General features: G+C 36.0%; 3 protein-coding genes across 10 annotated transcripts; 1 reads left to right on the top strand and 2 right to left on the bottom strand.

The window, feature by feature from the left end:
• The first annotated feature begins 223 nt into the window (after window positions 1-223).
• LOC124914165 (squamosa promoter-binding protein 1-like) lies at window positions 224-1,847 on the top strand. The gene is made up of 2 exons (XM_047454660.1): window positions 224-906; window positions 1,435-1,847. The coding sequence occupies exons 1-2, from the start codon at window positions 449-451 to the stop codon at window positions 1,550-1,552; spliced, it is 576 nt and encodes a 191-aa protein (XP_047310616.1). The 5' UTR covers window positions 224-448; the 3' UTR covers window positions 1,553-1,847.
• Window positions 1,848-2,487: 640 nt separating this feature from the next.
• On the bottom strand, window positions 2,488-6,890 carry LOC124914164 (mitochondrial arginine transporter BAC1). 2 transcript variants are annotated; one of them, XM_047454658.1, is made up of 9 exons: window positions 6,596-6,890; window positions 4,843-4,932; window positions 4,222-4,323; window positions 3,960-4,064; window positions 3,791-3,889; window positions 3,535-3,720; window positions 3,339-3,437; window positions 3,087-3,233; window positions 2,488-2,976 (listed from the first exon to the last, which is right to left on the bottom strand). In XM_047454658.1, the coding sequence occupies exons 1-8, from the start codon at window positions 6,686-6,688 to the stop codon at window positions 3,099-3,101; spliced, it is 909 nt and encodes a 302-aa protein (XP_047310614.1). In that variant the 5' UTR covers window positions 6,689-6,890; the 3' UTR covers window positions 2,488-2,976; window positions 3,087-3,098. The 2 variants fall into 2 exon arrangements, with proteins under 2 accessions (XP_047310614.1, XP_047310615.1); XM_047454659.1 differs by having other exon boundaries at window positions 3,092-3,233.
• A 327-nt stretch (window positions 6,891-7,217) lies between these two features.
• On the bottom strand, window positions 7,218-11,050 carry LOC124916734 (glyoxysomal processing protease, glyoxysomal). 7 transcript variants are annotated; one of them, XM_047457487.1, is made up of 14 exons: window positions 10,762-11,050; window positions 10,613-10,659; window positions 10,337-10,508; window positions 10,202-10,252; window positions 10,048-10,119; window positions 9,732-9,851; window positions 9,536-9,643; window positions 9,353-9,456; window positions 9,188-9,273; window positions 9,017-9,111; window positions 8,310-8,928; window positions 8,035-8,233; window positions 7,850-7,941; window positions 7,218-7,763 (listed from the first exon to the last, which is right to left on the bottom strand). In XM_047457487.1, the coding sequence occupies exons 1-14, from the start codon at window positions 10,825-10,827 to the stop codon at window positions 7,510-7,512; spliced, it is 2,085 nt and encodes a 694-aa protein (XP_047313443.1). In that variant the 5' UTR covers window positions 10,828-11,050; the 3' UTR covers window positions 7,218-7,509. The 7 variants fall into 7 exon arrangements, with proteins under 7 accessions (XP_047313443.1, XP_047313446.1, XP_047313445.1 ...); XM_047457490.1 differs by having other exon boundaries at window positions 7,218-7,760; XM_047457489.1 differs by having other exon boundaries at window positions 10,202-10,249.
• Between the last annotated feature and the right edge of the window lie 1,335 nt (window positions 11,051-12,385).

Below are 12,385 nucleotides of genomic sequence, written 5' to 3'. Positions count from 1 at the left end.
TCCAGCTCGAGTCCTCTCTCCTTGGCCATCAACTTACCTGTTTTTTTTCTTTTCTTTTTGAGACTAGGATTTCTTTGGGTGGGTAACTTACCTGCTTTTCAAAATAAATCATTATATAGGAAGTTAAGAGCGCACATCATTTCATTATATAAAAAAATATTAAAAAATCAGTCTTTGAGTGAGATATATAAATTAAAAGAAACAGATAACCGGCTTCATGCATATTGTGATGTAGGGATGCACCAACAGTAATAAGACAAACCTAAGTAGAATTAGAAATGAAGTTTTATGTGATTGTATCAAAACTTCTGACTTTTAAGTGTGTTCCCAACTGGTGAGAGATAATAACAAACAAGAAAAAAAAAGGATGAAAGAACACAGTATATTGTACAGTCCTTGATATTCTCAAAGTGTAAACCAAACCACGGCTACTATAACCCCTACCATTATGCTTTTTGAAGAATCAGGATGGAATTTGTGGTCCTCCCTCATTCTTTTTCACCAGTACCTTCCCCCAACTTCCATTTCATCCCAATCATCAATCCACTTGAAAGATTATTTGCTTCTTACTGTTCTTTCGCTTTCTAGGAAGGGGATGGATATGAGAGGCAGGAGGAGGAGCATGAAGGGAAAGATGAACGACGAAGGCACTGCCGGAGAGGAGGAAGAAGAAGAGGAAGACAAAGATGTTGAAGGTTTAGGGAAGAAAACGGCGTTGACTTTCACCAGCAAGAGCGGATCTGGTGGAGGGTCCTCGCTGCCTTGTTGCCAGGTGGAGAACTGTGATGCAGACATGACCAATGCAAAACAGTACCACAGGCGCCACAAGGTTTGTGAAGCTCATGCTAAGGCTCCAATTGTTGCTGTTGTAGGTCTTTGGCAGCGGTTCTGTCAGCAATGCAGCAGGTAAAAATCCCTGAAACCCCCCTCTTCAGTTTTCTCCCTTTGAAATAATTAGTGTTCATAATTACTGATACATGGAAATTCATCTAAGTCTAATTTTAGCGGGAGGATGCATGTGAGAGAACCTATGCGGATCAAACTTTTCATTTTCTATTGACTAAAATCAAAAAGCAAAATACCAACAGAAACCACTCCCCTTCCATATTATATATTTAAAGGAGGCAACATAGTCAGCTTGTCATGGTTTCCGAAAATAGATTGTATTTTTTACATTTTCCCACTACCTAATCACCTCTTAAACAAGTTCTTCATTTTCGTTTAGAAAGGTTACATGGTTTTCCTATACTTGTCAAACTATTTTGTCATCACAAACTTCCTGTCCATAAATTCTATAAACATATTAGAAACAAATAATTTGTATATTGACATCAAGTTTACTATACATGATATAGAAGCAGAAATACCGTCTTAGCTTCCCAAATGGGATTATGATGTTAGTTCACCATTTAACTCCGAAATTAATGTATGCAGGTTTCATGAGATATCTGCTTTTGATGAAGCTAAAAGGAGTTGTCGCAGACGCTTAGCCGGACATAATGAGCGCCGCCGTAAAAGTTCATATGATAATCAGGGAGAAGGATCGGCCTAAAGTGTTGCATCCAAATATCATGCTCTCTCTCTTCTGTCTAACCACAGATTTGCATGTCTACGAATTGGCTCCCTGGTCACTCTTGTTTTTGCTCTCTATCTTCTGTCAACCTTAAGATGATGTATGTGTGCTGTCTATGCACTGGCTAATAATACAATGTAAGGAAATGTAATAAGGTTCAATTTCCAAACCTCTAATGCTTTATGATAACTGTGATCTCTCAGTTATTGATTGTTGTTGCAGATTATCTCGGATATTTATAAGGTTAATGTTATTTGTTTGTCCTTTTTTCTAATATTTGTTAGTAAATTAATACTCTGGGGTTTGTTACCTTCGATACTAAATGGATTTCATGTGCTCATCTGATTAATCTATCACAGAGGCATATCAAGTTTATGAACTGCAGAAGGAAAACACTTAAAAATTGATACAGCTTATACATTTTTACTCGAGGAAATACTAGCATGTTTAGACAGGTTCTGCAGTATTCATATAAATAACAAATGAAATCTTGTTATAGTGGAGACAGTCTTCTGACATGTTCAATATGATGAAGATTCAATATAAACAAACAGTCAGAGAGATAGAAGAACCTTTTCAACATCTCATCAAAAGTCCTCAAGCACAAAATCCATAAAAATGAATTGGTGTAGGTGTACTCACTTGAAGGATCGTGTAAGCACCGACCTGTCATGAGTAGTATTGCACAATTGACCATTGAGTAGAGTTGGGTCCACCCACTGCAAGCTTCTGTTTGAACTAGAACATCAAGCCAGATTTCCTTTTCATACTTCTATCTGAAACACACAAACTAGAAGGTCCATGGTTAGCAGTTGAGGTTACAAAAGGGGTGGATTGAACTATTTCGTTAGTTCACAGGAAAATTAAACTGTGTCAAACATTGTGGTGATAAACAAAAATCAGGTGAAAGTTCAAGAGGCAAAATACAAATTTTCACCTCAACTAACATACAAGTGAATATAACTGCAAGGAAATTTAAGCATAGAGTTGATATATTACACTTAAGGATTTGAGGTTTTACAAATCTTCAGTTGTGCAATACTAATATACGATATCAAATGGCAGCAAAAAGCTAAACAAACAAAGGTGGATAACCTTGCACAAGAGATCAAAACATTGAATAAACTATAAACCTCATAGAACAAAAGAAAATAATTAACTAGTTTAGAATAAGAATATTGGAATTCATGAACAACAGTTCCCCATCCAGTGCTCATAAATATTTTGGTTGCGATGGTCAAGCGGAAAAACAGAGCATGCCAATCATCAACCTTGTTTAAAAAAAATGAACAGAGTCCTTAGCACACAAAAATTCTTCATTCTTCAGCACTTCAAAGATGAGTAACAGATGGGGAATTGAACCCTCTAAATGATCAAGCCTTTAAATTTTGTTGTAAGCTTGTCTGCAAAGAGAGTAGAGGCAAAAAAAAAATGCTGATCTCAATAAGATTTCATCATAATATGAGGTGTTTGAAATTGAGTTTCAATCTTTTCAAGAATTACAAATTCTTGCCTTACACGATATCTAATCATGCTTTATGCCCAAAAATTTGATTGCCAGTTCCCAGGTTACAATTGCAGCTGCATTAGCAGGAAAAGCCCTCATTATTGTTGGGCCTAGACCGGTATAGCATCCACTAAGTCCTGACCTCCTGTGAATCTATAACAGGTGACCAATTAGTTTCTTGTGTTTTCCTTCCCGTATTTATTGTCAACTTACAAAGTGGGGTTCAGTATCTAATCTATGCAAATTTGAACACCCTACCGATGTCAAGATTTGGAATGGATTTTTAGTTGAGCTTCGATCTGGGTCTGTCTGAATTAAGGTTTTTGCTACATCCAATGGCAAAACTGCTGACCAGAACTGGAAAAGATAGGGCATATAAAAGACAACATTAAACTTCTCTACCAACCATCAGAAGATGAATCTAATTTAGGAAACAGCCCAAAAAAACACTTACTGCTATACCACTTAGACCACCACTCATTATGCCAATTCCTACATCAACCAGGTTGTTCTGTTTGTGTGCATCCTTAAACTGCAAATTCATATAATACTTCACATGTTCATAGGTGCAAAAGAAAGCTGCATTTCCTATAGATTCCCTAAATAATGTTGTCAAGCCTCCTCGAAAAATTCCTGCAACCTGGAAATATAGTATGTTAGTTCCATATCACATAATATGCCAAACTAATTGATATTGTGGAGTCCTTTACCCCCTCATGCTTCATGGTTTTAATGGCACAATCAAGAGGACCACTGTATCTGTTTGACATGGGAACCAAGGAATCCGTTCCTTGAACTTGCATCCTGCACTGGAACAGCTATAGTCATTAGCAAGCTTTTGACAACAAAGAAATGCAGTAAACTTCATCACATGCTTACCTTTACCAGCTCTGTCGGACATAGAATAAAGCTGATTGCAGCACCACTGAAAGAGGCGGCTGGAATTATTGTGGAAAAATGTGGTTTATCACTTTGAAGTTCACCCTGCATAAGCCAAGTAAAGAATGGAATGGAGGAAAAAATAGACTAATAAATGAGGAAGAAAAAACATGTATCAGTTGGCCACTAATCCCAGAAAATAAATATGGTTCTGAATAAACCAAACAAAAGATATAGTTTAAACAATATGCATCACAAAAACCTGTAGTGATTGTTTTATTTGGGAATACATGCCGAAAAGCAGTGAACTCTCAAAAGCCATCCCTACAAATGAAGACGATGCGCCCCTATAAAGTCCTTTCACCTGTCAAAACAAACATTCTTAACCTTAATCTGGTTAGAATCCAAGTTAGTGTTTGTTGTTCTGACTAAATTGATTCTCCCGTGAACAAATGAGTTTACAGAACTAGCTTAAGTGGCTAGGTCACATAGTAGCTTCAGCTATTGGGGAGTAAGTACAATGAATTACAATATTACAATAACAAACTAACCATACACAAGTCTCAGTTGCACGTGTGATAAATTAATAAACATGATAGAATACATTATCTGAAGATAATAAAGAAAAGTAAAATGGCGAAGGTACAACTGAAATGTTTTAGAAAGATAAATTTTGACTTTTATTATCTTTTAATAATCAATTAATTTGAAACACAAGTCACCTAAAAAACTATGCTATCAAGAATGGACCTAACAATAATAATAAGAACCCCAATAATCCCATAATAAGTCTGCAAAAGAACCACAAGATTCCCCTGTACTGTATATCAATAGAAATAGTAAGGATTTAAATCTATGTTTGTAGAAAGTTGAGGATTATTACTCCTTCTGTCTTCAATATCCTAGCCGTGCAATGCAGACCATTCCGATATCTTGCACCTTGAGCATCAGTGTTGTGCTTTTGCAGCTTCACCTGAGGCCAAATACAGCATACATTCAGTAAATAATCTAGAGTCAACACTTTGAAGCTTACGGTGTATCTGCAATTAGATTTTTAGTTTAACAAGAAAGCGTTACAGTTGTAATAGTAGAATATTGTTAGGTAATTATTGTAAGGGTAATAGATGACATAATTGTAAATATTAGAGGTCTACATACAAGTTGAAAATCTGTTTTAGCAAAATGTTGAATCAGTTGAATGTAAACTAATAATGGTTTCCCTTCTCATCTCGGTTTCTCTGTGTAACAAGATGGGGTAAGAATTAGGTGGGAATTGAGAAGAATTGAAAATGAAATGCTAAGAAATCAAAACCAGAAATGCATAAAATAAATAAAGCCATAGCATATTTGCATAAATCAAAACCATAATTTGCATAACCTATATCATTACAACAAGGGTTTGTATGCACAGCAAATAACTCCATGAGTAATCAATCCAAAATAACCTAATATTCCTTTATTTTTCCGCAAGGGCATCAGACAATAAAATCAAATTACTACCATACATCATGACAACACAACATGGCATGCCTATTCTTTTTCCTGAATGGGCATCGGGGAACAAAATCAATCGTTTTATCATTGATGGAAGTACAAGACATCCCAACCATTATCTTCTTCAATAGCATTTTTTGTGAGATAGGAAACATGCATATCATACTTATGATACATGACTAAAGATACTGATTAACTACAAATTAGAATTGTGGACAATCTTCATAAGACATTGCCCAGCACATCACAGTGGCAAATAATACCCTAATGTGACTCATACTACACGTTTGCATCATAAACAGCAACTTTTTTGCCACACCTTGCATGCCGGCTACAAAATTTATATTTGTCTGATACACAAATATGATTAAGTTGGAAGACACTTGACTTATATTCCTCAGCAAAACCAAGATGCATTATTTCTCACAAACTCTAATCTTACTTTCCTTCACAATATTTGTGATTTTAATTGGCAAGTTGAAATCAGCTTTCCAGATTTATCATGCAAGTAGTTACAATTATATTTCTAGTCTGTTACCTGGCAAAGTTTATGGAAACGGATCTAGTAACACATTAGTTGCAGTCTTAAGATGTTCTTTGTATCATCGCTGCTTAATCACAATTGAGGTTTCATAGGATTGAATAATCTAACTTATCTGTAAAATACCTAATCAAGAGATGGCGATCAGCTCCATGTCCTACACTCTCTATTCATCGCATACATATAAAAGAATGAAATGACCTCATGTTTTTCCTACTCCACACATCTTTACATTATCTAGACCCTCTCAGACTTCATGTTCTTTGTACACATTATCTAATGTACTTACTCTTCACCTACCAAAAATGCAGATTCATTTTGAAACAGTTTGTCAGCAAGCAACAATGTACTATCAAAATAATAGATCTATACGATTTAAAGCCCCTGGGTTCACGCTCGATGTTGCTTTCACTTCTCTAAGTACAAAATAAATCGTTTCCCGGCTCACTGAGCAATCAGAACTCGCGCACACTAGTTAGTCGGACAAGTAAGTATCTAATGATCTCAGCAATGCATAGGGCAATCTATCAAGTAAAAACATGGATCTGTTCCATGATCACGACATTAAAGAAATGAACCAAAGAGTAAATGAAAATGAGACCTTAACGGTATCGAAGGGATGACCAGTGACAACAATAGCCACGCCGGCGAGCAAGCCTGCTATGTAATCCTTGTAACCTGAGGTCTGCTCCATCTCGCTCTCGCTCTCAACGAAGATAAAGCGGGGTCTGCGGCCGGGAATAGCAAATTAACACAAGAACTTGGTGCTGTGAAGGTTTTGCCCCGATTCTTACAACAAGACGGCAGATGCTTTCGGGGCTCGGGATTCTTCGGTCATCACCGAACCAATTGGTATACAAAAATCAACATTTCCTATTTGGGAACTATTACGCCAAAATTACAGACTTTTTTTCATTTCCATTGAGAATCATCATCCAGATTATAATCATTTAGTAAAAGTGTTAATTGGGAAGTGGTAATTGGGAATGGAACCCGTAATTTTTTAGTCCATTTAGTAAAAGTGTAATTTTTTAGTCCATTTAGTAAAAGTGTTAACCCGTAAAATTTTGGTACGTGAAAATCGATCCCACATTTTGGTTAGCTCTTTCCACTAAACCAACTTGTAGGATTACCATAGTCAAGAATGTAAATAAAAGAAGGAAAAAAAAGTAGGTCAAAATGATTTTTACTAAGGAAACAAAATGAATTTGTTAGTCTTAATGGGTATGTGAGGAATTTATTTTTATAAAGAGATATCAGACAGTTTTTCTCCTTATTCAGATTACATTTATTATTGAATTACTTGATCTCTAAATGATTAATCTATATGAGCAACAACAACAATAAAATATGTAATCTTCCCAAATAATGTCGATATCAAAGGGAAGCTATCAAAAGGCAATAGCAAAAGCCAGGAAATAAATCCACCCTCCAGGGACTTTCTATCACAATTAGTCCCAAGTTTGCTCATATATATGTATATATATAGGTGGAGATGGAAGATGATCTGATTTGTTACAATTTGCTTGGGGCGAACTCTGTAGAAATCCTAGCCAGCTTGGCGAATTGGCCCAGTTTCCCAGCTTGACCTTCTTTTGTGTCTGCTATGAACTTGGCAAAACGAGAACCCTTACCGTCTTGTCCAATATCACCTTGTAAAGTTGTCTTTGGCTTGGGAGAAGGCGGAACCAATGCCCAGACAGAAGAAAGGTGTTCGTCCGCCCTGTCCATCTCTTCCAGCAGTGACATGTCCTGCATATCTGTTGCTGCTGTTGGGAATAAAACCCACAACTTTTAATTGATTGTTGGAATCTACTTTTCATCATCATAACATACTTTTAATTCGTAAATGTACCTTTTGAGAACTTGAAGATTAGCTCAAGAGCTGCACACGGAATGCTGAAGTTGAGATGTGGTATCACCGTTCCTCCACCATGCCTAGCGTTACTAAAACCAACAAGAAAAAAAAGTTACAAAATTAAAGAATACAGTTACCATGATGGAATACTGGCAAATACTGAAACTGTTCCATTTTCTCACCTCGTGACCAGCCCAATCATATGACCATCTGAGTTTAAAACCGCACCTCCACTGCCACCAGGATGAACAGCTGCAGTTGTTTCAAGCATAGCTGGGAAACTTTCCCGTTTATTAACTTGCAAGCCCGTTTGACTAGTTAAAGTCCGCTTTGCTTCAACAACCTTAGCAACAACCCCCACACCCACAGAAGGAAGGGAATCTGATGCACAACAAACCAGATCTTTGAGCCTGGGGAAGGACAATTAAAAATATATATATAGAAGGGAAATAATTACCACATCTTGGTCCAAATAATCCATGTCCAACAACAAACACCTTTGAGCCTGGGGATGGACAAGTGAAGTCGACAACAATGGGGTTAAGTCGGTCTGGCACAAACTCAAGCTGCAAAAGAGCAACATCCAAGGGTCCCTTGGATACATACACCATCCTAGCATCAAACCATATCGAAGGATCTTCATGATCCAAACGGACACGAATGTTTCTTCTATAGCTCATCATGTTCAACCCGAATCTACGACCAATGGGTTTTTTACCTGCTGAAAAATCTTTCCGCAAAGGCTGATTATTTGACGACGACGTGAAAAGAATATCTTCATTCGTATCACTCTGTACAGTTGATCTCTGAAACCTCCAAGGCTCCAAAAAGTGAGCGTTGGTAAGGATTAGACCTTGTTTGTTTAGCAAAATGCCAGAAGCCCAAACTCCATCGTCAATGGTCAGAAGACAAACAGAAGTCACTGCCTTCTTGATAACCGATGAAGACTCCTCCTCTGGCAAACAATTCTTTAGATGTCCATCATCGAAAGAAGATCCATTGTATGCCTTTTCAGGCTCCTCCTGCAGTAGTAAGTCACTGCAAGCAGTTGCAATGGCTTCCCATGGAATCACCAGCTGTTAAAGTTGGTATTAATAAAGTTGTCCCAAAGGCGGCGACTTCTAAAAATAGAAACAAAGAGCATCTCAATGAAGCGTGTAATACCTGTATTTCAGCACCATTACTCTTTTGTCTTAATGGCCTTGTCAGCATGCCAATTAGTTGCGCCTCTCCCCCAAAAACTGGACTACCTTCCATTCCTGATTTATTTATGATTAGGTGAGACAAATGAACTTATAATCTAATACAAAAAGTGGAAAGGAAAGGGTATTGTACCAGGAAGACAACGGATATCAGCCATCAACAATGAACTCTTCACTGAATCAGAAGGGTAGCAGTTGGCAATAGAACCCATAGATACACTAGGGCGCAGAAAACCAGCATCAAATCAAATACATAGAGAAGAAAGCCCATTTAATTGCATGTATCTGAAAATTCTACCTGTTAAAAAAGTGGGTTGGGGACAAAATGCCAAAAGGAGATCCCACAGTGAGAATGAGGTCACCTTGCTTGTAGGAGGGTGACATTTTCAGGTTCGGTAAAGCCTATTCACAATTATTGGAAACATCGGTCTGGTGATAAAAGAAGTGCAGTAAGAAATACCAACAAAAGGTGATCAATTACCTTGAAACTGTAATGGGGAACAATAAGAAGGGCAAGTCTCATTGTTGAACTGGCCAAGTAACTTGAATTGCTTAATTCTGCGGCCAATATATCCCTATGTCCCTCAACCTATTAAAGAGTAGTAATTTTAATATAACAAACAGGGTCAGACTCGAGACATAACTAGTGAAGAGATAAAGTAGGGAAAACTACTTACAAAAGGTTGGGAACCATCGTTGTATTTGGCCAATGACCAACCAACTTCCCAGCTACGTTCTGATCCTGAAGAAGCTTGAATAAGCGATTCGACAACAACAGAAGATGCAGGAACATCAACCTTCATATCACACATTGCACCATTGGTATCAATCTCACTACGAACACACACAAATAACAAATTCAAGAAACTAGGAATAAAATAGACACGGGATTTATACAAGGAATCGACCCCTGCAACTGCAAACAATAGGAAACCAAGACAATGTTTGTGTAACATAAATAAAAATAGAACAAGACATGATTTGATTGCTGACCAATGATAGAACTTGTGCAGATATCCAACAATGATGTTTCTCGTTACTGTCATGCTCAAACCGATTGTTTCCCTGCTCAATGAAGCAAATATTCACAAAAGAAGTCTGAATCATAAGAAAAAATGTCTTTTATCGAACGAGTCGCGCCTCTTACCTCGATCATTATTTCAACCTGAGCACCATGAATCAGCTCTGGTTTGTCCTGCTGCAACCAAATCAATAAAATGCTTATCAGACCATCAATCACATGATCTCGCAAACAAAAACATCAAACAAAGTTAATTAAAACCTGAGACAACTTTTCCCTGTGCTGCAGTGATAAAAACGGTTCAATCACTGATGCAACCGTCACAATGAGCCGTGCAGTCTTATTATCACCGTTAAAGTTCTTAACAGTAGGAGAAACCTTGAATGATTCTGGAAATAACATTCCGGATGCTGAAATCGTTGTATTGCCAGAGCTTTTACAAGGAGAAAGGACCAAACCAAGTTGAACGAAATCAGATAACCAATCAATCAAGCGATTATAATGAATATGAAAGGTGGAGAAGGAATTATTACTTACTTATAATGGTGGAAAGCGTGCCTATTCATCTTTAGGCCCTTCGGGTCCTGAAATTAATGGGAGATTGGAACGAGAGTTAGGTTAACAATATAAGAAGCAACAGCAGAAAAGAGAAATGGTATATGAAGTTGAGAGAGAAATAAACTCACAGGTCCTTGAACTCTGACCATGACGGCGAAATTATGAGCGTAATCGGCAACCTCCGGCAAACCCATTATCAGGAAAGTGGTCGGAAGCTATACGGAAAAACGATGATTGTGATTCTATGGTATCTGGGTGAATCAATCGGTGGGGTTTACTTTACTATCAAAGACTTTTATAATCAAATCAACTAACTTCTTCTTCGGTGAGAAGTTTCCTCTCTCTCTCTCTCTAATCAAACTCTATCTTTGAGCAGACAAATTGAACTCCCTCTCATTAATAATACACATGTTTGATCCAACTTTCAACCCTCAGTTGTTTGTTGCAAGATTTTATCTATGGGCTTGTTTGAATCCACTTTCTTCCATTCAATAAATAATACAGAGAAACACTTGTCTACTCTTCATCTACCTACTTTGCTTGTTTAGTTGGTTTTTAATAATCAAATTACTAAAGTTATTTTTATTTTTATTTTTAATTAGAATTAGAATTTCAAACATCAAAATAAAATTTTACAAATTGTTTTATCTTATTAATGAGTTGATATTAGGAGAGTTGATTAATTAACTCATAATCATTCGAGATTGTTGATCTTGTGGGTTATATTGATAGTATGATATTGATATATTTAATATTTGTCACTTTTATACATTATTTAATAAAGTCACAACGTCTTATATATATATTTTTTGGGGACTCAAAAGGTGTTTACAAATTTTGTTAGTTGGTTGAAGTTTTATTAATAGAGATATCTTAAAGGAACAAAATTAAGGTAAGAATTTTATCCCGGTGAGACAATGTTGTATGTGTCATAAAGAGATGAGTTGGCTGCACACCTCATTTTGCATTGTCAATTTATAGTTGGGATGTGGAGCCTTTTGGATTTCAACCGGAATAAAATGAGTTATGTCGAAGTACATTGACAATTGTGGGGAAGTTTGGGTGGAGTCCGCCAAATTAGTTAGTTTAAAACGTTGGACTTTTATCTTTGTTATTTTTTTTATTTTTTTGGAGTCCAAGATGGATTCAAAAATTAGAGTTAGGGCAACTCCAATGGAACCTCATTCGCAAACCCATATTTATATTTCCCTCCAACCGTCCGGCAAACCCTAACAGCAAAATGAGTTTTACTCTCTTTTTAAAAAAAAACCCATATTTGTCTGTATACTGTTCATCCTGCATAATTATTTTATAAAAGGTTAATTAAGTCCTTGAAATATATAACTATATTAATTTAAATATTAAACTTGTTTAAATAAATTATTTGAAACAATTTATTGGTATTTTATTTTTTAATTTTAAGATAAAAGGTTATAATATTTTTTTAAACATTTAATTAAATCATTAAATGTGTTATTGAATTATTTTATTGTTTATGAATTATTAATATATATACTTAATTTTATTTTAATATTATTAAATGAATGAGAAAAGATTAGAGTTAAATATGTAAAATTGATAAATATATAGATAATATTAATAAAGTTAAAAAGTTATTGTAAGAAAGGAATATTTTAAGAAAAAAATTTTGGGTTTGAAAATGGGTTTTTAGGTTGGAGATGAATTACTATTTGAATGACTTTTACTGCATTTTGGGTTTGAAAATGAGTTTGTGAGTTGGAGATGATCTTA

Source organism: Impatiens glandulifera, chromosome 9 (assembly GCF_907164915.1).
Source record: "Impatiens glandulifera chromosome 9, dImpGla2.1, whole genome shotgun sequence".
NCBI classification, from domain to species: Eukaryota; Viridiplantae; Streptophyta; class Magnoliopsida; order Ericales; family Balsaminaceae; genus Impatiens; species Impatiens glandulifera.
The sequence above is the reverse complement of the archived record's forward strand: the minus strand, read 5'-3'. Positions and strand labels throughout refer to the sequence as shown.

Excerpts from the sequence above, each read along its gene's own strand:
- LOC124914165 (XM_047454660.1), top strand. The coding sequence starts at position 449 with ATGCTTTTTGAAGAATCAGGATGGAATTTGTGGTCCTCCCTCATTCTT. Across the intron at positions 907-1,434 it reads TTCTGTCAGCAATGCAGCAG|GTTTCATGAGATATCTGCTT; the intron begins GTAAAAATCCCT and ends TAATGTATGCAG.
- LOC124914164 (XM_047454658.1), bottom strand. The coding sequence starts at position 6,688 with ATGGAGCAGACCTCAGGTTACAAGGATTACATAGCAGGCTTGCTCGCC. Across the intron at positions 4,933-6,595 it reads ATCCCTTCGATACCGTTAAG|GTGAAGCTGCAAAAGCACAA; the intron begins GTCTCATTTTCA and ends ATTTGGCCTCAG. Across the intron at positions 3,438-3,534 it reads GTGGTCTAAGTGGTATAGCA|TTCTGGTCAGCAGTTTTGCC; the intron begins GTAAGTGTTTTT and ends TATCTTTTCCAG.
- LOC124916734 (XM_047457487.1), bottom strand. The coding sequence starts at position 10,827 with ATGGGTTTGCCGGAGGTTGCCGATTACGCTCATAATTTCGCCGTCATG. Across the intron at positions 10,253-10,336 it reads ACAGGGAAAAGTTGTCTCAG|CAGGACAAACCAGAGCTGAT; the intron begins GTTTTAATTAAC and ends ATTTGGTTGCAG. Across the intron at positions 10,120-10,201 it reads AGGTTGAAATAATGATCGAG|GGAAACAATCGGTTTGAGCA; the intron begins GTAAGAGGCGCG and ends TTCATTGAGCAG.